This window comes from Apis cerana, linkage group LG2 (assembly GCF_029169275.1).
Source record: "Apis cerana isolate GH-2021 linkage group LG2, AcerK_1.0, whole genome shotgun sequence".
NCBI lineage: Eukaryota > Metazoa > Arthropoda > Insecta > Hymenoptera > Apidae > Apis > Apis cerana.
Genome location: NC_083853.1, coordinates 12,905,020 through 12,929,006, shown reverse-complemented (window position 1 = coordinate 12,929,006; position 23,987 = coordinate 12,905,020). Strand labels below are relative to the sequence as shown.

The 23,987-nt window shown below is 46.6% G+C and overlaps 1 protein-coding gene and 1 long non-coding RNA gene across 8 annotated transcripts in view; one reads left to right on the top strand and one right to left on the bottom strand.

Moving 5' to 3' along the window:
• Window positions 1–23,987, bottom strand: part of LOC108002836 (tyrosine-protein phosphatase 99A) — a 316,308-nt gene that overhangs the window by 67,317 nt on the left and 225,004 nt on the right. For 4 of the 5 annotated variants that reach the window (XR_009828850.1, XR_009828849.1, XR_009828851.1 and 1 more), the window contains one exon: window positions 10,557–10,680. The exons of the other annotated variant lie outside the window; for it this stretch is intronic. Coding sequence is in view for 1 of the 4 variants with exons in the window: in XM_062071332.1 (XP_061927316.1) it covers window positions 10,557–10,680 (124 nt within the window). In the remaining 3 variants the exon portion in view is untranslated. The remainder of the gene's footprint in view (window positions 1–10,556; window positions 10,681–23,987) is intronic. 5 annotated transcript variants of the gene reach the window in all.
• LOC108002837 (uncharacterized) overlaps window positions 1–23,987 on the top strand; it is a 268,276-nt gene that overhangs the window by 37,183 nt on the left and 207,106 nt on the right. The gene's annotated exons all lie outside the window — the stretch shown is intronic.

Here is a 23,987-nt window from a genome sequence, read left to right as displayed (position 1 = left end):
ACTGATTAATTAAAAATAAGGGGCGAAGAATTTCGTTTAAACGAGGGGCTTAAAAGCGTCGTTGACTCTTTCTCCCGCGCGGAGTTCCTTCTAAATTGGTTGAAAAAGTAACCCGTCGGAATTTCGCGAAAATAAAGGTAATTACGAAAGGCCCGAAGCGCCGCCTCGGGCGAAAACTTTAAGATACCCGTACACGGTAACCGGCGCGTTAGGTTTATAAGAGCGGCTCAACGGATCCATCCCTTTAATCTCTTCTTCTTCTTCTTCTTCTTCTTCTTCTTCTTCTTCTGTCTCCTCATCGTGAGTATGCCACGATGCTTAATTTTTACCAACGTAATAAATTCGGATCTCGATCCTCGACACGAAACTCCATTTATTAAAAATTGTTTGTACAATTAACACGAGTTTCTTTTTCTCTACCGATGTTAAACTCGCTCATAAATTTTTCTTTCTCCTCGAGTGGAACAAAAGGGGAGGAAGGGATTTTCGAACGGAAGTCGAATGTTTTCCGACATTGTCTCGAGACATTGATCGGAGGCAGATTAATTTCCTTGCCTCTCCGTCACTCGTATCCGACGCGTCCCGATCGACGAATGTGGAGCGGTCGCGGCGGTTTATCTTGGGCATTGGCGACGTTGACAATTAATCGTACGGTCGAACAATGGAAAGTAACTCGACGGTTTAATCTGCGTCCCGAATGAATTAATCGCGGTGGACAGGCGGCGCAGGGACCGTTTCCGGTTGCTAGGCGACACAACCCCGCGCCTCCTCCGTGAGGAGCGCGCTTTCGCCCCGCGCTTCCAGTCCTCTGCACCGTCTTACACAGCTCTCTCCCTTTCTCTCTAATTAATAAATCTCTCACTTCTTGACTCGTGTCCCTCTCCAAGTGATCTTAAACGATCCGTGCGTTTCCCTCTCGTTCGATCGTGTCCGTTTTTCCTCTCCCCTTTGCCGCGATCGATCGAGAAAAAGTCGGGAGAAAAACCGTGGAGAAAAAGCGGAGGAATGAATATCCGGCATTGACGTATCGCTGGATGCTCGCTGCGGAAACGCGTACCACCCTACCAAGTTTTACCGCTGTCGTAAGTCGGAGGTTACGGTTTTTCAAGCCGTAGTGCACACGGGTCAAGCGTCGCAGATTTTCACCCTTATTTTTTGGGATTCGCTCGTCCCACGCTCTTTCCGCCACGGCGAACAAGAAATTTCGTGGGAGATGGTTTTTCCACAGAGCGGAGATTTCAACAGGGTGAAACGAAGGTTGTGTTTGTGAAAAGAAGAAAAAGAAAAAGGATCTTTCTTACTTATCGTCGGGGTAACAACGAAGGATCGACGATTATTAGAATAATTTCGTGTTCTATTCTCTTCGTGCAATAATTTCAACGTGTTGCACGAGCGCGAGATGCTTTTCCACCGATTGTCGTGGTTACAAATGTTTCTTTCGGAGGGAGAAGTGAATGGGCCGGCGTGAATAGGTGAAAGAGAAAAATTGCGAGAAAAGGCCTCGTTAAAAACGCATAACTCTTTATCCCGGCGGAAGGTAAGTCTAAATTCAGTAGGCACTTCGGAAGGAGGAAAGATAGGGAGCTTATGGGGAGGAGGAGGAAGGGGGAAAACGCGAACGGAACTGGCGGACGACGCGCGGAAGACGAAAGTCGACGTCGACTGGAAACGAAAATGGAGCACGCGAGCGGAGGTGGATAGCGAGAAGGGGGCGGAGAAAATTCGGTCGACCACAATTCCACGAGTTACTTCCAGCACATATTTTCAGGTTAATGACAATTATTATCCGGGCCGGACATGCGCCGCTGTCCGCCGACCGCAGCTCCCGCAGATAATTGCATTATTTATACCGCGCTGGGTGGACCCCCGCTCGGTCTCTCCTTTTGGAAAACACCGCGTTTTTCGTCGCTTTTGCGATGTACGATCGCTTGAAATCTCCCCGAGGGGAGAAAAAAAGGGAGAACGACTTCTGGGTGGAACGAACTGAGCGAACGCGCGAGGATAATAACGCGTCGGTTGGAAACGTTCGGATTTATTATTCTTTACCAATCAACCGTGAGACGAAATAATATTGGCCGATTCCAGCCGTTGTTTGCTTAATTTCCACGATATCCTGCCGCACGCCACGCTCGTGAATGATAATTCTCGGTTCGTTAAATCTCATTTAACCTCGGTTCGTCGAGTTTCTACGTATATATATATAGATATACCGAGGTACGGAAAGATGGTCCGTTTCCTTATTTCGATTATTTCGGTGAAACGGAGCGGCAAGCACGTTTCGAGCGGAAACCACGAATTTGACAAGTTGGCGATAAATACGAAGAAGATAGTAGAACTCGATTCGGTTCGTCGGAGCGGTTTTCGTTAAACGTTGAGAGGGAACAATGCGCAAAGGCGGTTGGAGGAGGTCCATCGGTGTGTAATATGTAACCTAATTAAGCCGACAATAGATAACCGGGTTGCAAGGGGGGCGGCGAGCGCGCGCGATTCCAATGGATATCCCGAAGGAGAAGATAAGAGCTTTGAAATATCGACAGCGGCTGAAGGGTGTATAGAGGTCGAGACAGAGAGATAATCCCCTGGAGAGGTTCCCGCCACGGAGCTTAACCAGTCAGGGATAATCACCGTAAGGCACCTCCCTGTATCCACGGTAAAACGGTATCGACGTCGACGATCGTCTCGAATTTCAACGAGGCCGCAATAAAGATTCGTCAGACGCTTACCTCGGGAGTCCTCGATGAGCCGAGTTCAGCGGCTTTTTTCCGTTTCCTTCATCCCTCCGTCATCCCTCCATCATCGCTGCGCCCAGGGTTTCACTGACCTCCCTCCCCTCCGTCCAGAGATTAGAATCCGCGAACCGTGCGGAGCCAATTTCCCTCCGTTTGATCCCCGCCGAGAATTGAAGCCGCGAGTCTTTCAGCGTGTTTCGAGCAATGGAAAAAATTTCCCTTTCCATCGTTCCCATCGTCCATTTTCAATTTTATCGATTCGTAGTAGCGAAGTCGCGGTATACGCGAAGACACGAGTAAAGAAAAGATAAGTTTGTATTGGGATCTGGCACGCTGGTCGACAAATGGTTGGCACGGCACGAGGGCAACGAAGGTAATCGCGATCGATCGGGGAGTCAATCTCGTGGAGCAAATTTCGCAGGATGGAGGGTCTACATTCCCATAGGTTGGGAAATCTAATCGCGTCGCGAGAATCCTTCTAATCAGCAGCTTATCGATACTTTTCAATATGCACGATACAGACTCTGTATCGTCACGGACGAAATAAAGATTTAATTCGATTGCCGATAATTAGTTATCCGACGTTGGAACGGGCCACTAATAACTGGATTTAGCATAGAAATCCGGCGAATTAGCAACTCGTCGAAAAGCCGTAATTACCAACGGTCGTAATGCTCGTGGAAAGCGGGATTTCAAATACGCTTCGGTAACAAATCTGTAAATTACGATTACGCCGACTCTCTCTCGCGCGCACCATCCACCTACTGTCCCGTACTATCTGTCAAAATTTCACCCGTTTCCAAACCATGATCCCGCACTGCAACGTTTTCCATGCAACTTTCCCGGCTTCCTCCCACGCTTCTCCCGAGTCTCCTTCCTCAAAGGCCTCCGCGTCGGATAAAAGAGGGCGACGAGAGGGTGGTGGGGAAAGAGGAAAGAGCGGTGGAAGGAAAACGGGGGCTGGGATTTAAAACCGCTCGAAATCTGGGAAAGTATCGTTAAGCCGTGGATTAATCTGTCCATAAAAGGTCGCCGCGAGAGGACGCGCATAATACGGATATGCAAACGAGCGGCCTGCCCCCGCTTATCGTTTACGCTTATCGATTTTCCCACCGTGTTTGGCGACGGTTGCCGGTAATAAAGTCGAAAGATCGATACCGACTTTCACCGCGAAATCAGCCACGTTTGTTCGTTATATAAATACCGGTTTTCGTTTCAGACGGCGAATTAAGTTACACGCGCCGCTATTTTGATTCGCTTTCGCCCCCGATACACGCGCACGTGTATACACAGGAGCGGAGTTTCTGTTAAACGTTGATAACGTCAATTGAATCGTAGCCGGTTCAACGTGTGTGCGTACACATACGCGGTAACTATTATTTGGCGTGTAACCGGGTCATTGCAGCCCGCGTTCCCTCCAACACGGAAATCGATCGAGCGCGACAAGATTTATACCGTTATTATCATCGTTGTCGATGCGCGACCTTCGCTCTTTTTTTCTTTCTTCCGCCCCTCTCTTTATTTCTTCTTATTTTTCTCATCGCTAATACAATAAACGATTCGACACGAGCGCGCAAAACTGCGCGTCCACGCTTCACCTCGATTCAACGGTTAGAGAGGAATTTATCAAATCGGTAAATTTACACCGCATATAATGGCGAATTTTTTCAATCTCGTAAGATTGTGTTTTCGACGAAGCTAGCGGCAACGGTGGCTGCTCCGCCCTTTGAACAGAGAGCGCACGACCGACTCGATAAAGTAGGCATTTAATCGGGTCGAAATAAATTTCCCCTCGTCTCGATAAATCTTTGCGAGCCGTTCAAAGCTTCCCGCGAGATCGTCTTTTTCTTTTTCCCCTCCAACGATACGGAATACGCGCGAGTCGACGCGCTTTCATCATCTCGACGCTAAGACCATCCTTTCTACGTTTCTCTCCACATCTTGGCGCGAATGTATCCCAGCTCCACGTCCGCCTATCCCGTCTCCATTCCTTTTTTCTCTCATTTCCGTGGACCGTGAAATTGCTTGTTCTATGCGACTCTCGGCCGCCGCTCCCTCGTCGCCTTCTTTCCTCATTCTTTCTTCTCGACGCGAGGGCGGCCTTTTAAATCATCTCGAAAGGTGTTGTCGGGACGCATGCTGAAGCGGCGAGGACACGTCGCGCGTAATTAAAAGTTGCCGTATTTGCTCAAAGGGCACGAGAAGATCGATAACTCGGCTGGAACGTAAATCCAGATTGTCGATAAATTTATCCGACGATTTTCGAATAAATTAAACGTCCTCTCTTTGAATTGAATTTCGAGTTCGATTAGTATGGTATTCTTTTTCTTTTCTGGAAATTTGGTTTATTACTAGGCGTTCGTACTCTTTCGGTATCAAGAAACGATTATCGAAAGTGTGGCTTATCGTTCCCCCGATTGATCCCAAGAGAGATAGAATGGGTGAAGAAGTAGCGTGTATGGATGAAGGTATATAAGCGGGAGTAAAGATAAGGGTATATCGAAAAATTCACGGTATGCAATTCCGCGAAACTTGTTATTGGCGGTGGAATAGGTCTGTCTTGTTGGAGTTGGCGATGGTGGCCCCCAGAGATTTCCACCAATCAGGATCTTTATAATTAAGTTTTCCTTCTAATCTTCGCGATGGTCGATTAACCGTCGTTGTTTCAACCCCTCCGCCTTGCCTCCTCTCTCCCCGTATTCTATAAACATAGGAACGGTACAATTTCTGGAATTAAGTCGGCTGACCCTGGCCAGGTATCGCGCAACTAAGGGCACGTTGATGGAGGCGGCAAATCTCTCGGGGATTTTCGACAACGATCGGGACGTTTACCTCTGCCTTCTTCTTTCTTTCCCTTCCTTTCTATCCGCCTTAATCCTCTCTCTCGAAAAAGAAGAAGAAGAAGAAACGTATCGAGAGCCAATCCTCTTCTCGACAACTCGCCCTGTATTTTCGATAATAGAGCGATATCCTCTCCGTCCTTTCGGTGTCGTCCCAGCGGATTACGTACTCGGGAAGCGTTAATATTGTTCGGCTAAAAATCCACGATTATAGAGACAATCGTGTTCCTTTTTTTCAGGAATATTGAATATCGCGGTATGATATTTTTGTTTAACACGCTAGCGATCCATCGCTTCAAAACTTTCGATTATTCACATTCTCGTGACTTTAATCGTAATTTAATAGAGGACGTTGGAAGACAGACGTTGGACCGACGAGAAAAATGTCCGTTCGAGACAAAAGCGGTGTCGAATACGCGTCGCTCTGCGTAGATGATCGAGTCGAGCCGCGAATATATCCGTAGAATACGAAATTTCGATGGGGCACTCGATCGGCGACGCGATTGAAAAGGAGGCTGGGATGCCTGTGAACATTCTCGATGTTACTTTCATAAGTGTCATCCGTCCCCATTGTGTCGTCCCCGGGCGCATTGTTTGATCGGAGCGTGGGTACAAGTAATATACGAGTCACGAGTGAAACGGGTCAATGATTGGCCGTACAATAGCCCGTTGACGTCGAAACGAAATTAACGAGATTCTTTCGATACAATTGATCGACGACGAGCCAGCCACTTAATGAACGATCAACGGGGTCAGAGTGGTGATAGCTCTCACCTCGAGAGAGAGAGAGAGAGAGAGAGAGGGGTCAAAGTCGTCTTCTCATCGCGATTCGACTGCGCGTCACGTAAGTGTCATTAATCCGTTATTCAAATCGGAGCGTGGGGAAGAACGTTGGCCGTTCCTCCACGATGAAATTATATCCATTAAGCCCCGAGGAATTTTTCATACGGCCGTGTTCCTCATCCGGGCGTCAGCTGCACAACTGCCACATAGCAGAGCTACTACGCGCAGCGTAGGAAAGGAACGAGGGAAAAGTGGTGTTGAGAAGGTGAAGGGTGAAAACTTGGAGGAAAAACGTGTCGCGTGGCTTGCGCCTTGTGTTGAAATCGCGTGTTTATCGCGTCGAAATTAAAAAAAAGAAAAAGTCGAGATCGTGATAACTCTATCAGTACTTTTCTTACTTTGCGAATTACATCATACTCCTCATACTTTGACTTGATATACTTTTCTTTTTTTCTTTTTTAAAGTGATTCCTCGACTCTTTGATTTCTCGAAGCGAAAGCTAACGAGCTTATGCAATATTTATTTTTTCCACCGCTCGAACGGTATATCTGTTCCCTGTTTTAATGAATTCCACCTCCGTGTTTGAATAATGTATTTTAATAATTCGTCTTTCTCAATAGTATCGAGCGTAGTGTGTACTAATTGCTCGGTTAGGAGAGGAGAATCGATAAATGTGTTTGTCGCGTGTTGTTATATTGTTTCGAAGACGACGTCGTGGATGTTCATCGTTCGTTCGTGCTTTTTTTTTTATGAGAATTGAGACAAAGCAGCCTATGATATATACCTTATTCCAGTGAATCGATTTCTGTGTAGCTAGTGAAAACAAACCCTCCCCCCAATTCTTCACATTTGCGCAAAGGGTGTCCCACATATCGCGATCAAATATCGCGTAGTTCGATTTCTTGGGGCAACTTAATCGTAATCGATGCATTCGAACTCTGTTCTACTCGTCCTGCTTGATTTCGAAAGGTTAAACAACGAGAAATTCTTTATATACGAACGATTTTAAGGGTTTATTTGAACAGAGGAATAGAAAAGGACGATCGAAACGAAAAATTGGAGTGATCTTGTAACGAGTCAATTACGGCCAATGTCAAGAAAGTTTGAACGAGTGTAACGATATTAGGCGGGTTACACGGACGGCTGCGAATGAATTATTCGAGGAAATTGATTGGCTCCCTCGTGAAGGTACGAAGATTGATAGTCCGTCGAGTCCGACGGGTGTGAATATAGCGGAGGATTACTTTCTCGTCGACAGTTCATTAAACCCCATAGAAATAAAACTCTCGATGAGAATTTAAGAGAGATTTTATTCTTTCCGCGCTCGAAAAAATCCTTTCGACGACTTTCCTTTTTCTTTTCCTTTTCCTTTTTTCGCCACTAGAGGGGAGTCCCCATTATAAATCGTAATCGGTGTCACGAACGATGCGAGAGATAAATCGATGAATCGTTGGCTCGAACGTTACCGAGTAAAAATTTCCAAAGAGGTTCCTCGGTCAATTAGGCGGCCGAGATATCTCTGGAATGACAAACGTCTCGACCGGTCCCAGGCGACGTCGAATTTTTAATTCGAGGCTCACGGCCGCCGCCGCCGCCGCCGCCGCTTATCCCTCGAGAAGAAGTTGGGAGATTTGGGCCGAGTTGTTGGAAGAGGAGGAGAGAATCGTCGTCGGAACATTGGGACGAGTTCTTCGTCAAAACGCCGCTTGATTTCTTCAAAGATTAATAATCCAACGGACGAAATGAGTGTAGACCGTCCCCTTCCTAGCTTCGTTGGAAACTCCGCGTGGTTGGAAGAAAAGATGGAGGATCCGGAAGGATGGAATAGAGTGAGAGATATAGGAAGCGAGAGAGATAGAGAGAGGGGGGAGGGAGGAGGACGGAAGACGAAGAAGGAAGTTTGTTCGAACTTTATTATAAAACTAATATTTTCCAAGTTCTATGAGGTATTACGATAGTTTTCTGAAAGGGCCTGCCAGCCAGAGCGGCAAGGCGAAATGGTTCGCGGGCGAAACTTCAATATTCGGCGACCATAACGACACCCGGCTGATATATTATTTCCTATAACTTCTCTTCACTCTCACGGCTTTGTCTGGCTCCGTTGAACGAGGAGGATAAGAGGATCGGAAAAGAAACTTGATTAAGAATTCCGTCCCCTCTGAACCCTCCGTTTTATCTTCCTCCCACCCGATCTCTCCCTTCTGTCCCTCCTCCACCCTCTCCTCCCCGAGGAGGTCGGATTCTTTCCCCTTTTTTTTTCCCTCCCTTCCGACTACCGTCATTCCCTCTCCCAAGAAACGAATGGTCGTACGTGCCAACTCCTCTTCTCGACCCGCGTCGTCCGATTCCAACTTAATAATTAAATCGCGATCGATCTCTCTCGCGTCGCTCGTGACGTTTGATCTCGCTATTAAGAAATTTTCGCCACCCCCCGTTAAACGTGATTGCCTGCCGATAGTTGTACGATCTCGATATTCGAATATCGGATCGCGCGCCTCGAGCATAGATATCGGGGAATAGGGAACGATAGAGTCGGCCGTTGGCAAGGAATTGAAAGGCATTTGAAAGCGGATTTTAACGGGGAATCTTATTATAGGACTGATTTATGGGGGCGGCGTAATTTAAAACTATTTACGAAGCGTTACGTCGTCCGCCGCGAAAGGAAAAACGTGGCGAAGAGATGAAAATCGAAGATCTACTTTCCAAGCCGCAGACGCGAGGCCATTGTCTTTCTTTTTCAAAGAAACTCTAACTAATTTTCTTGCTCGCACAACCCTCTTCCTCCCCTTCCGCCACCGCGACGGGGTCTCGTCGCTGCTCTTTTTTTTCTCTTATTTTCCCTTTTGTCGCCCTCCTTCCTCTCCTTTCTTGCGCGTAGGAAATTCCACACCGGCTTCTCGTTCGTTTGACGGCTTGATAAAAAAAAGAAAAGGGAACACGGTAACGGTAATGGAGCCGAAGCGAAGCTTAATAACCATTGCTGCGAATCTTGCCCGATTGATTTCTCGAAAACGAAATTCGTTGGAACAACTCTCGACGCATCTCGATGTATTCGTGTATTTTCGTTCCCTTTATTTTCTCGTTTCCCCTTCGACTCATCGACGAGAAATCTAATTACCATCCCCGGATAAATAAAATTTGTCACGCGGATAAAATCACTAGTGACAAGAAGAATCGCATATTCGCGTTGTTTACTGTACATAGATTCCCACGAATGAAGAACGATGACAGTCACGGCAAATTGAATTAAACCGACGTTATTCGCGATGCACGACTCGGTCAGATTTACGCGCCCCGTCCAACGGATGAGAATTACGGCCATTGCCGAATTTCCCTCTCCCGATGTCGCGGGCTGATCGGGGAAACCGAAGTTATTCGCGATAAGGCTTAGCGGAGAGTAAACGAGAGCACGGGAAACAAAGATTTTTCCACCATTTCTCCCCTCCCTTTTTCTCCCTTTTTCGGTCCAATTTCCTCGCGCGCGTTTCACCCCGTCCACGTGTGCAAACCTCGCGAGTGGTCATTCGATATATACGTGCCACTCGGAAATGTCGATAGCGAATTTCGTTGCCGTGGAAAATCGGTGAAACCCGGGGGAGGGGGAGCCGTGGGATAAGTGCGAGAGGGCTGGCTTCCTCCTCTCGTACGTGAACGAGAGGAGAAGGAGGCGGCAGGGTCTGCGAAGGGCGTGTTGGACAGAAAGAAGCGGAAAGAGGGTGGGGTAGAGAAAGGGGCAGGAAGGATGAGAGAAGATAACAGGGGTTGGAGGAAGCGAGGGAGAACAAAGGGTGCTTATCGACACCGCAGTTCTTATCCCTTAGTAACTCCTTTTATTTTATCCGTTTCCGTTCCCCCGGCCACGGGGCTAAAGCCTCCGACTCGTACCTTGTATCTGAAAGATAATCAGACTCTCCGAGACGTACTCGAATGCAGACGGCTATTTTGGACCGCGCCCCTTGTCCCTCTTGCGTCGTTACTTTCGAGCCGTGCCGAAAGGAAATATCATCGTGCGGGCACAATGGATAAAAAGGGAAAGGGAGAGGAAAAAGAAGAGGAAGAAATTAATTCGGGAAAACACGAATCGAACTTGGATCCACGCAACTTGGTTCCGGCGAAATTAATTTCCTTCTCGATTCGAGAGATTCGAGAGAAGGCTAATCTTATCTAAGGAGGTAAGTGTAGAGTCAATATTTAAAGGACTTACTGAGTTTCGATGACGTAGTACAAGATCGGGTTGTTATGAGAATTACGACTCGCCACCCAGGATAGACGCACGGATCTCGAGGTGAAGTTGGATATGAGAGGGCGGTCCGGTGGATCAGGCACATCTGAAAGCAAATTTCCAAGTTTTAGCCGGTCTTTAAACGACTTTAAGTTACGGGGGAGGGGGGGCGAAAGAGGAGAGGGGAAAGGGGAGGGGTAGGTAAAGTACATTTATATACCCCCGCTGTGTAACTTATCAAGCTGTATCATATCTCTCCTTCTCTCGTTACATGTAAATATTATTCTTACTCTCTAACAATCGAGCCAAGCGTAAGCGAGTTTATCTTAACTTTTTAAAACTTGGATTAAGAGAACGGAGATAGGGGAGAAACTTTTTTAGCGGCACGATTATTTTCTCCGCGGGTAAAAGAATCACTTAAAATCCTTCGTTACAAGCGCCACGTTATTTCTCTATTTTTTCCTCTCTCTCTCTCTCTCTCTCTCCTCGAAAACGGAGATTTTTGACAATTATCGAGATCGTTTTCGAGATCTTCGAGAGGCGAGGAATTCCTCGATATCTCTCTTTCTCTCTTTCTCTCTGTTTTAAGAGTCGTCTACCGAAGAGGAGACATTTTCCTCGAAGGAATCCTCGGTCAGAAATACCGATACCGTACGTAGAGGTCAACTTGGGATAAGAAGTTGTTTAATATGCGTCGCCACGGACCACGTAGATATAACATTGCGTTGCACGTTGCATAAGATCATAAATGAGAAAGGGGTGCGCAACCCTCGCAACGATGGAGTCATCATCCTCCCCTGACCTCGGTTTTGCAAAGCGGGGCGAAAAGCTGGTCACAGTTAGCCTGGAGCAATTAATCGTCCATTGTAAACGCCTGTTGCAAACACGTAACATAGTTTCCCTCGTCTACTCTCGCGTAGATTTTCACTCGCATTTCATTCGTCGGCTAACCTCGAATTATCCCCTATTGATCTACATCTTTTCTTTCTTTCTTTTCCATGTAAATGATTACTACACTACGACGCGGTGCGTCTGTAATTCTATTTCTCGAAGAGAACCGATTGATTGCGCCGGGTATCGATTTTAATATCCGTAATATCTCGTATCCGCGAGTTTCGAGCGCGATATAGTCGAAAATATAATACAGATTCGTATATTCGTTCCTACGAGAAATTAGAATAAGAATTTCATTAATTCGAATTATCGGATTTCTATCCTCGATTTGCATCCAATTCTCGCGACTCTTTTTTTTTTTCCCCCTCCCTCTCGATACCAATAATTCCACCTCCCCTCTCCGATAATCTCGGCAACCTGATGCATCGATAATTAGTCAACGATCCGGGATAAACGAGCAAGTTTATATACGTAGCCTTTGACGCCCTCTTTTTATCCGATCGTCGAACAATTAGGTCGAGACTTGGGAAGGCTCGAAAAACCGCATGCTAATTTCGCGGACAGGTTAAACGTAGTCTTGCACCGAGACGTCGCTTCGAATATTCATCCCCCTCGTTAATAATTCACGTCATTTCTAGACGAGGACGGGAAACGGCGGCAAACGGAGAGAGAGAGAGAGAGAGAGAGATCGAGATCGACACAGCTGATATTTCCTCGATGGCACGCGTCACGAAGGTGAACGCGAAACGACCATCAGCCAAGAGGAGCGAAAATAAACCGTATTGTCACGGCTTAACGAACTCGATCTCTCCTCTGTTGCAGGGGACGCGGAAAAATAATCGCCTCTCGACAGGGTCGAGTCATCGTGCTTGAAAAAGGAAAAAAGAAGGGAAAAAAAAAAGGAAAAAAAGAAAGAAAAGAAACAAAAAACGATGCGGGCTCGTTTGCGCTCGGGTCTTATCGAGCGGACATGGAAACGCGAACGAACGGGCGTGATCGAATCTTCTCGGACTTATTGGCTGGCTATTCCCTTCTCGATCCTTTCCTTTGGTTTCTCGAACGCCTCCATTTTTGTCCGCACGATCGAAACATCGCGATGGTCAACGGGCGGAGGAGGAGAGGGAGGGAGGATAGATTCGAACGGATCGTTTAAAGGGATTCCCGTATCGTTTCTACCTTTTGTTTTTTCATATTTTCCAATGGGCGGATCGCGAAAGCACGTTTTTAAAATAATAGCTATTCGAATGTTTACCATTATTGTTTACGTTCGGATATGTATCGTCATTCATTTATTTTTCGAAAAAACAAAAACGCACTCTCGAAAAGGTTCTGTATACCGTGTATTTTTTTTTAAAAACGAAGCGTCCAAATATATGTATATATATATATTTTTCTTCAACTCGGAAGAGTTATAACGTCGTAAACAGGGAGGGGAGGGGAGAGGGAATCATCAGAGGGAGACATAATCCGGGGGACAAGAGGAGGGAATCATTTGTAAATTTTGAGATATTAATATCAACGTAAACGTTTCCACGGGAACGGATAGAACTTTTTAATGAAAAGATCGCTCTCCGGCGTCCTGTAATCCCTCGAACGTTAAAAACGGAGAGGAAAGGCCGGGCGAAGAAAAAGGGAAGAAGATAGCCGGGAGCTCTTCACGTTCTCGAGATTAATCCAAATTGAAGCGAGTTTAATTGGCAGGAGGCGCGCGGTAAATTCCGCAAAGAAGAAATCGTATAATAAATTGTGGCGAAAGGGGGGGTGGGTTACCCCCGCATCTCTTTTGTCCGGTAGGGGCGTTTTACGAACAATTTTTCTCAATTAGAGTCAACCGCGTTACCTGAACTCGCCACGAAATGTGTCTTTTGCCCTCTAACGAGGATCTGCTTGATACCGGAAGTTATATATATATATAGGTTACGTTGCATACCGACGTAACTGCGCACAGAGGGACCGCCGTCTCTTTCCTATATACGCGGAATATAAATTCCAACGAGGCCGTTTACCAAAATTTATGATCGTCATTTTAAGAACTGTTTTGCTTTGCTCAACCATATGGCTCCCACGTAAATATCTCTCGCTACGGTTTTGTCGTTAAATGCGCGCCGTCTCAACCCATTGCTTCTTGCTCCTTTCCTCCTTCATCATCTCGTTTTCGCATCGATCATTCTCGCCGCGACGTGATGCGATCCGATGGATGAAAGTTCGTCTCCTACGTCGATCAAATGAACCATCATGGAGGGAGGGAAGGAGAATTGAACGATCGCTGATTGACCAGCGTTCCGATTTCGAATGTTGTGATTTATTTAACTTCCATGTGCAAGCGCGATTCCAATCTTCTTCTGTGAATCTCAACGAAGTTTTGACAGATTTTAAGACTCACGTCTTTAGTGCGTTGCATAGAAAAGTAGAGTCAAGTAATTTTTTTTGGAGAAACTGTCACTTTGCGTAAGTTGGAAAATTCTCAGGGATCCGAGTATTACTGGATGCATGCAGATAGACAGAATCTATATCCCTTGCGTTGTGTTACGTCTCAACGATCAATTTTTCCTTTCTCACTTTCGAAGACAATTGTCAAAGGTCTCTGAAGAAACCTTAAGACAAATTAAAACGCCAAGCTTTTTCGCTTTGTGCCGTCTCTCGGGAGGTTGTCGAAGCGTTACACGCGTAAATGCAGCGGGAGGAGACGAGTATATTTGTCGAAGAGCGATCCATTCGATATTGAACGTCGTACGCATCGATCCTACCCCTGTGTCGATATTATTGCCTCTGCGTCGCATCTTTTAAACGTTAGTTTTCCTTCGGCAAGGAATTTTCCTCAAGTCAAATAATACCTGATCGGATAACGTAACGTGGCTCCCTCCCTCCCTCCCTCCATCCCCGAGGTTCGATCGAGCTTTATCGATATCGTACCACCTGAGTCTCTATTATATTTCACGCTTCCGCATGACGTACTTCCGCCCGATATTGTTTCTCCCTGCTCTCTCTCTCTCCCTCCCTGCCTGTGCGTTTTCTCTAATGTTTGTATTTATTCGATTGCAGATACGTAATCGCGGCGAGCGCGATACGCTCGTTCATATTTTAACGATCGGTTTAACGAACCTATCGATCGTAATGGGATTGTACTGGGTTATATATATATATTATACGAGTATAATAATAACACCGAACAGCGTTATAAATTTTAACAGCGTGAAAATATGTCGAAAAGGGAAGGAGTGAAAAGTTTTTTCATTTCGAGCTGTATACGTGTATAGGAGAGAAACGAGTTTGTGTAAACTTGTCGTGCGCACACACTCGAATACAGTTTGGATAATTTTCAGCTAGGCAGATAATCGGCAGGAGATTGTTCTACGTGGGGGGAAAAAAAGAAGAACGTCAATAACGTAGAATACAATATTTTCGTTCGGAAAAAAAGTATATCCGGGTACAAAAAGAAAAAAAGAGAGTAAAAATCTAATTTGAAAATTCGTACGTAAGTCTAATCTTCATATTTCCCGTTTGAATATTTCAAACTCAATTTTCTCAAAAAAATGAAGCCTCTAAACGAAGCAATTTTATTCTCCGTTTTTACACGTAGAATTAAAAAAATACTTGGAACACACACCGAAATTCGAAGCTTGCTCTCTCTCTGGCTCTACGTTTGGTTGTATATCCCACGCTCGACGATACATTCACGCTATATTTAAAAGGTGCGCGATACGGATTACGTATTCAGGAGGGGAAAAGTTGGATTTAAAGGCGCGCGCGCGAAAGATTTAAAGCGTTGCCATGCGTTGGAGAAAGCAGATTTTGAAAGGGGTGTGGAACGGGATGTGGGCAATTTTGCTTGGGACGTCGGTTACGCGCGTGGAATCGATTTCTCGCGGGCAAAGGAAAGCCGAAGGAGCGAGCGCATCGTCTCTTGTTGGGATAAACTTTAAAGGATAAACCGTCTCCTAAGGTTTCATCCACTTGATGCGCGACGGCTCTCTATTGGAAATACAAACAGTTGTTTCCGATAGGAGGTTAACGCGACCCACCCACACGGAACGGAAAGTTTAAAAAGATTTCCCGGTATTATCCGCAAATATCCCTCTTTAGTTGCGGGCTATCGAGCAAACTCTGACGCCTTCTAAACGCTCGGATCTCGATATCGACAAGCGTCTGCAACATCGTCGAACGAGCGTTGCCAGTTTCCGGATATTTCTGTACGCGGATATCATCGTGTCTCGAATGTCATTCTTCGTGTATATCAAAATTTTTCTACCCTACCGTTTGCTCGCTCCAGTTTCTAACTTCATCATCGTCATCCGTCGAAATTGCGATTTTTCTCGAAATTCCCCCGATCTTGGACCTTTCCCCAATCGAATCCAGTTGGAAATTTTCGAAATTCTACTCCAAAGTTTTGCAATTATGCGAATTTCTAATCAAAAAAAGGAATAAGAAGCGACAAAGTGTACAAGGGAGGGACGATATTTCCGATTGATAAATACACAGAGGCCAGGATACCAGCCCCGTTTACGCCGTCCCTCTGTGAACCTGACCAGACGCGCGGCGGTATTTCCCTTCTGTCTGGATATACGCTGACGTTTTCCCCTTGGGTGGCCCCGGGACTATCGTTAGATGGAAGGGGAGAAACGGGATTACGCAGGGCAGCGTGCAAAGTGAAAAATCGCAAACTGTCCCGAGGAAATTGGCCCGTGGTCCGTTCTTGGCCGTTGCTTCCTTCGGGGATATCGATTCGATCCACGCCAGGATTTGCGTGGATCTACGTGGTAGAGGAGGGGAGGGAGGAGAGGTTTGGTACCCAGGTGTGGATCGAACGCCAGTAATAGAAGCCAGTTTCCACCAAGTGCGTTCAAGAATACTTTTGCAAGGCGGAAGAGGAGAAGATCCATCCATCCATCCATCCATCCGTCTATCCATCTATCCATCCTTTGACCTTTTCCCTCTTTTATTCTCCATTACGTTGCTCCATATTTCTTTGACGACGAAAAAAAGCGCGTGCTGGGAATGCAATTTTCGCGTGGGTGGATAAATTGCAGCACGTGTAACCGCATCGTTGATCGAGGCTGCCCGCGTTACTTTCCGTTTAACGCGTTGGTAACGCGCTCCACTCGACTTTTCAATCCCGAATCGAAATTACAACGATGCCAAATCGCTGGATACATGGGCCGCGCATTTATACTTTCCTTCCTTGTAATTTGTTTCAACCGTGTGCATCGATTGTCGCCTCGTTAACGTGATGCCGCGCGGAATATTTTCCTGTTTACACGCGTTGACGGAACATAATGCAATATCGGCCCGGTGTAAATTTCAAATCACATATTTGCGCTCGTTTCGCTATTCCTCTCCCGCCCACCCAGCGACCGCAAATTTATCGCGAACGGCTAGCCGAGATTTGCACGATCGACGTTGTTTCACGTTGGCAAATTAATAAGCCGAAGAGAAGCTGGCCGACCGAAAAATCTCCTCACCTCCGTTTCGACGTTCGTTAGAAAGCAAATAATTGACGGATCGAGGATTTCCTCCCCCTTCTCCCTCTCCAGTTGAACGGGGGATCGAAACTGACCGAAATCCAATTAAAAAACTAACGAGGGAAACATTCGCTCGAGAAAAATTGTATCCCGAACGGGGTTGTACGATCGTCCGGCTAATTTCGTGCTGGTTTCGTGGAAGGAGGAAGGAAGAAGGGGGGAAAAAATTCGTGGGAGAAGAGAGAAGGGAAAGGGGGAAGGGGGAGGGAAGGTTTAATATTCCTCACGGGTCCGGAAGTGACCGCTGATATTACTGAAATTTCCCACCGCAACGGGCACGCTCGTTCCGTATTTTACACTAGAAATCCCTGGAAAGGGAACGTTGAAGAGGGTTGCGCGATGTGGATGGCCCCGGGGGGTAGCCGGAGGCAGAGCTTTCCCCGTTCGAATTTTTGCGGATCGCGTGCGCCGCGGAAACACGACCTCCTCCTCTCCTTCTCCTCTTCCTAGCTTTTTTCCTAACTGGGGAACCGTGCATCCAACCTCCGACAAAAATCGAGGTCCAAGGACGCGGCGGCTCCGTGCAACCGGATAAAACGTAAAACGTAAAGAAAAGAGAACTCGTGTGCTCGCTTGTCCAACTCCTGGTACACGTGTACCAACTACATGATGTGTACGCCGTGTACGCGTCCCATCACAAACTCCGGAGAGGGGGAAATTAGCGGCCCGTTCCACCTTTGTGTGCGAATTCTTCTTCTCGGGAAATCTTATTCTCGAAACGTCGTTTCCTTCGCCTCGGTTTTCGATGATCCTTGTTCGTTAGCCGCGAAGGAGAATTAGGGGGAAACGAGTTGCGAGAGGATCCGCAACTGTCGTTTGGAGCAGGATTGATCGATCGACGAGGAAATTGAGAGTTGGATTTTCGGCCTCTGGCAGGATTGATTTACGATTTCGCGCGTTTCCTTTCACGATTTCCGACAGACCGTGAGATATTCAGTTGTGAAACGCGGATCGTGCGGATCTCGGAATTCGTGTTTGCGATATAGGCGGAGTTTTCGAAATCGAATCATATTCGCGCGCGCGCGTGATCAAGACCACTTCAAGACGCGACGAACGCTTTCACTCGGAACGGTGTAACAGTCGTGGAACGATCTCGGAATGCAATATGTGCGTAGGCGAATATCCGCTCTAGGCGAACAGGTATATAAAGAGATGATATTGATGCAGCGATAGCGAGAGATGACGGAGGAACGACGGGAAAAATCGGTGAACGCGTGTAAAAGGCTTCAGACACTCGGAGAATCTCCTTGCGCAACGATACACGAACTTGGACGAAAGATATTCTCTTTCTACAATGATTCAGCAGATATTGGAAACTTTTGCTAAACCTTTCAATCGCTTGTCATGATACTGTTGTTGCAATACTATAAAACTATCTGCTACAAGTTTAAGCAGATTTTGGACGAGAATAATGCGTGAAATTTTGGTAAGAATCGGGAATAGAAAAGGAGGAAATTTGAAGAAGATGCTTAATGGTCCCTCGCAGATTCAACGTACGGCGGTGAACTTCTCTCTTCGTTCCTCGTCCTTATTATCAAGCCACGCGATCCCACGTACATGTAATATTTGTTCACCTGCCCGTGAATATGTTTGTCGCTGCGACGCAACACGCGTTCCAGCACCCATGTTTGCGCGTATATGATTTTGTCGGTCTATTTACGACATCCTCGTCGCTCGATCGTGCACGCGTTTCGTGCGCATCGCTTCAGCATTCGTGTCCCATTTACAAGCGTGCAACGACCCCTCGGCGAGGTTCGCAGAAGAAACGGGGCGAAATCGCGGTGGAAAGAGTGGTTAGTTTCCCCGATACGGGGTCGGGGAGCCCACCCGATCTGAATTCGAAATTTTTTGGACGCGACCCTTCCTCCAGGCGGTCGGATCTCGCGTGAAACCGGACGGAATTAATCGAATATAAAACAGCGCATTAGAGACGGGGAAATCTCGAGTTGGCGCCGAGATCCACCTTGAATACTTTATTATTCCAAGTTGGCGCGTTGCAACACCGAAACGCGATTTCCTCTGATTAATTTTTTTTCTTTTTCTTTCCCTTTTCCTTCTTTCTTGAAATCAACTCTCCGTCGATATATTTCGATTCAAGCGTTCCTTTATATCACGCGCTCGTTTACAATTTTCAAAGCAGAAAATAAAAATCGTAATAATTTCCATCGTTGGCGTTGTGTTAATTCCAAGGAAAGGAGAAGAGGGGAATGGCGATGATTCCGCGAATCGTTTGTTTGCGCTAGTAGCCAGATGTTTCCCGTGCAAATAGTTTAGACGGAATTACCGATAGGATCCGTAATCCCTCGTAAAAATACACGTTAACGGGATTTAGCGGGGACAACCGGATGGAATAAGACAGAGGAATAGTGGCGAGGAGGGAGGGGCAAAAAGAGGAATCGCTAAGGGGAGAGCGGTTGCTTGCTCCCGCAAATATTTTACTTGCGTCTCGGATGCTTTAAGTACGGTGGCTGAAGTACAAAGACAAATGTTGCCGCGAATAACCCATTTGTTTAGTGCGACGTAATACTTGCGGTCGCGAGCGAAAAAGCTTGGACGAAATAATGGCGCGGATACGACAACGAGGAAGACGACGACGGCGGAACTTTTCAGAAAGGGTAACAACCCCTTTTGTAACAAGCGCAAGAAGCGGATCGGTTCCGGAACGGCGCAACCTTGTCGCGAGCATCGAACCTCGCTGGTGGATAATAAAGTCCTCGCGTAAGATGATTTAATAACGGTCTTGGTGAAGGGTGTTTGAATCGAGAGGATAATTCACTTTGAAAGATTCTGCACAGTTTCTGCTGTCTACGAGAATGACACGTAGCAAAAGTGTGCTCCTGTGCAGACTCGTGTTCCGGACAATTCATTAATAATCTTATATGTACTTATCGTTGCAAGTTGTCTTAATGGCCGCGAAGATTGAAAATGTTGAGAGAGGATGATAAATATTTTAGGGGAGCTTTATGTACGTTTTTAATATTGTGTTGTGGGGAGGGGGAAAAGCGTCTTTTTTTTTTTGCCTCGTCGAGAAAGAAAAATCTTGGAACGGGTCGTAAAGCTACTTAAAACTGAGCTAAACGGAAAAGGACAAAAAAAAAGGGAGAAACGCTTTAAACGTATCTAGATCACGGGCCTCGTAACACCCGGCCGTCGTCGAGACATCAATTTCCCACGGAATAACGAGGACGATAAGAGCATTATAAAAAGCGGGGACCGTTGTCGGGGAACAAAGTTCGACATCGGTAAACGGACGCGCGATTTTTCACCGCGGGAACGCGATTAAACATTCACCGTCCCGTCGTTCAAACGTCCTTTCCTTTGTGAACGAGTCTCGGCCCCGCTGCCCGCCTCCGACCACGAAGAAAAGCGCGCGCGCTATTTATTTTCGGATCCGCTCGGCAAACAGTGCCGCCCATCCGTTTCACCGAGCCCCGTAAATGAAGCTTATGCTAAAACCTCGCGGTTTCTCGATAAAAACCGCCAACGAACAGAGAAATTTTCCTCCTCGACCTCCAACTTTGCCTCCTCCTCTCTTCCCTCGCATACGTCTTCTAATGCAATTTCGCGAAACTCGCGTTTTTTTTTCTACGCAATGCATCGCGAGAAATACAACCTTCTCTTTTTCTTCTCGCAAAGAAAGAGTGACGAATAACGGGAAAATGCTAATTGGATGAAATGATGGAATGGCGTAGAATGTAAGAAAATTATCTCGTTACGTTAGAAAATTGGGTTACCGAGAAAAATTGCCTCGGAAAATACGAGAGAGAGAGAGAGAGAAGGAACGTTGAAAGCTATCGAAACGAAAGTATGTGTGTGTGTGTGTGTGTGTGTGCATTTCGACGAGGATAGAATGACAAAACAATCGCGAGATTGGCGGGGAAAACGGTTGCTCGTTTTTCGGTGTGGATCGTAGCCTACTGTTAACTGAAACGCGATTCAACCAGGACAAAACGTCGTCCAGTCCACAAAGGATCCACGGTATAAAAACGTTGCGAGGAAAAGGTTTAATTAGAGTTTAAGCAAGAAGGAGAAGGCGATTTTAATCGCGGCCGCGGATAATTGTTGACATTAGCGCAAAACCTTTGCCATCGATGCTGCTTTTTGATTCGAAACCTCTTTCTCCGCTCTCGTCGTCGCTTGGTTTCGCACAAGAGTTTTATAAACTCTTCGGGTTAATAAACCTGATAAACCTCGCGTAACTATGGTTGTTCCTTCGAGTCCCGTAAAAAGGATTTACGAGTCGTTTATTGCCGGTCACGTAGATATTGTAAAGAAAAGAAAATTAGAAATGATAGGAAAATTAATTTCTTTTTATTCGATCGTTTAATTTTTCTTTGGTTAACAGAAACGGGATGAACGCCGTAATGGGTTCTCGGTTCCCTCTTTTTATAATCGTTAGCTTTGTAATTAGCATTTAACCGGCGTTGTTGATTCTTTTTTTTCTTTTTTTTTTCCACTACTCGGTTTACGATATTCATTAATTTCTCCTATGGCGAATTACTGTTTCGTTTTCGATAACTTTAATCCCGAAAATGTTACGACTAATCTGTAAGATTCTCCTATATCGATCTTCCTTTCCTCTCTTCGCTCGGAATTTTCATTTTCTTTTTTATATTCGTGTCTCGATTCCTCCGAATTATTTATTTACCGGTTACACACCGGGTAAAAGGCATCGTTTCCCGTACCATTGTTAAGAAGATCCAACAACGGATCATCCGTCTCCTCTCTATTTTCGAGATCCTGTTGCTTTTTTTCCATCCTCGAGGAAGAAGATGGCGAGAAAGCGAAGGGAAATATTTTCCTACGGTTATTTAACGCGGGATTCGATATCGGAATATTCTCCCGCTCGATCTCGTTCCGAGATCCATTACGAGGTCCACGAGTGGGTGGCACCTGCGAAATCAATGCGAGCGAAATCGTCTGTCGGGCAAATGAGACCGATAGCGAAACCGAGGGCGCAGAAATTTGCCAGGAGGTAGGGAAAGGGCGAGATTTCTAGGAAATACGAGCGGATACGAATTAGCATCTACAAGCCAGGACAGAAAGAGAGAGAGAGAAAGGGTAGGAGAAAGAGAGAGTTCCCAAAATTCGGTTGGGCGGAACGGCTGACGTTTCATTACGACATAAATGTCCGCGTCCATATCTGAGATAGTTCTGCATCCCGCCTCGCTCTCCCTCTCCCCATCGCCTTCTGCTCTTCCTTCTTCCCGTTCGTCTCGAAACCGGCTTGCTGCATCGGTGGTGGTAGTCGTCTCGTCCTCCTAGTGATCCTCCTCGTCGTCGTCGTCGTCGTTGTTGGCGCATACCCGCCTGGGGGAAACAATTACTCCGAGACAAAAGATAACGCGTAGACTCGGCGTGGAAATTTGCCAAAAGTGTCAGGACTGCTCCTCCGCAGCTCCTCCGTGACCCATCCAATCGTCATTCGTACCCTTTACCCGTCTAATACGCTCGCGGTATACCGAAGATTCACCGTTCCCGGCCAACAAACTTCTCAAACTATCCTATACCGACCGTTATCGCCACAATTTATTCTCCCAGGGAAATTGAATATCAACCCAATCGAATCCAAGTGTACATCGTTCGAATACGCGGCCGAGTTAAACGAGTTCGAATCGTACGGATCGAGTGTCTCTCGCTTTCCTACGTTTCGTCTTTACTCGCGAATTCAAATTTGGAATCGTTGCGAACGATCGAAATCAATGGCTCGGTTTCGATATTTTCCTCCAACTTGGATTTTCCACGGGCGCCTGCAATAATCGCGGAGACGTTGCGAAAAAGGTACACGATCAATTCCGATTTGCATTCGACGTAATATCACGTGATCGAGCAAGTGAACTCGATACGCGAAATTTCTGGGGACGAACGCGGACGAAGAGTTCAATTTCAACCCCGTGCTCGATGAAAAAATAAATGGCGCGAAAACGTGGCCGCCCAATGATATCGCCATTCGCGATAATGTAAAGCATTAGCGCTTCATTCTCCGAAACGCGACAGTTATACAATGTCCATTACAGCGGAAAATTCGCGTCATTAACGATTCATAAACCTTTTACAATCCCGTTTCAACGAGCTAATAATTCCCTCATCGGGCCACGTACTTTTAAAAACCGCACTTAACCAATCCAATGAATGAACGACGCACGTACGGTTTTATCGATCGCGTCACACTCGGAAAATGCTCGTCGACGGTGTTTCTCAAGTCGATCGAACGAGCCTTTCTTCTTCCGCAATTAATCTTAATCCGTGTTTATTCGCTGGAACGAGTCGTTAATTCTCGAGTCTGGAAATTTCGTCGAACATTTGTGCGAGAATATTTTATTTATTTTATCAACGAAACGCAGGTTTATATGAGTTTGAATATATATCCATCGGGCAGATTTACGTTTCCAAGGATGTAAAAGAGGCAGTTCTTTTCGGGAGCGCGCAGAAGCGATAGGATAGAGGAGAGGAGGGAGGGTGGACTCGTTCCGGAAGAACGTGTTTCGCACGAGAATCGGCGCACGAGGGTGGAAAAGAAGGCGCGTACGTTCGGTGTAAGAGCGTGCCGAGACGAGTCGGAAGGGCTTCTCCGCTAGAATTTATAGGAAAGATAATATATATCGAGGCGTTTCGCGGACAGAAGTGGCTTATTTCTGGTGTCGGGACTCGGCCGGCTAAAGAATGTCCCGCGTTTTGATTTATACGTCCCGCCACGGAAGTTGCGGATACTCGCAAACATCTCGCGAAACCCGCGAAAAATCCCCTCCTCCTGTGCTGGACCACCCTCGCCACCGACGATTTATGGGGGAATTTCATTCCTCCTCGTTTGTTCACGCGTCGCGGCGCCCCGTCACCGACGATCCTCCTCCACTTTGCCGTCGTTTTCGTGGGAAACGATGATCGAGCCGCGCGTTTCTTAAGGCCGCCGCCTCGCGACGTGAATTATCACGGGGGATGGAGGGGGAGGGGAAGAAAGGAGGGAAAATCAAGGTGTCAACGGGCGTGATACATGGCGCGG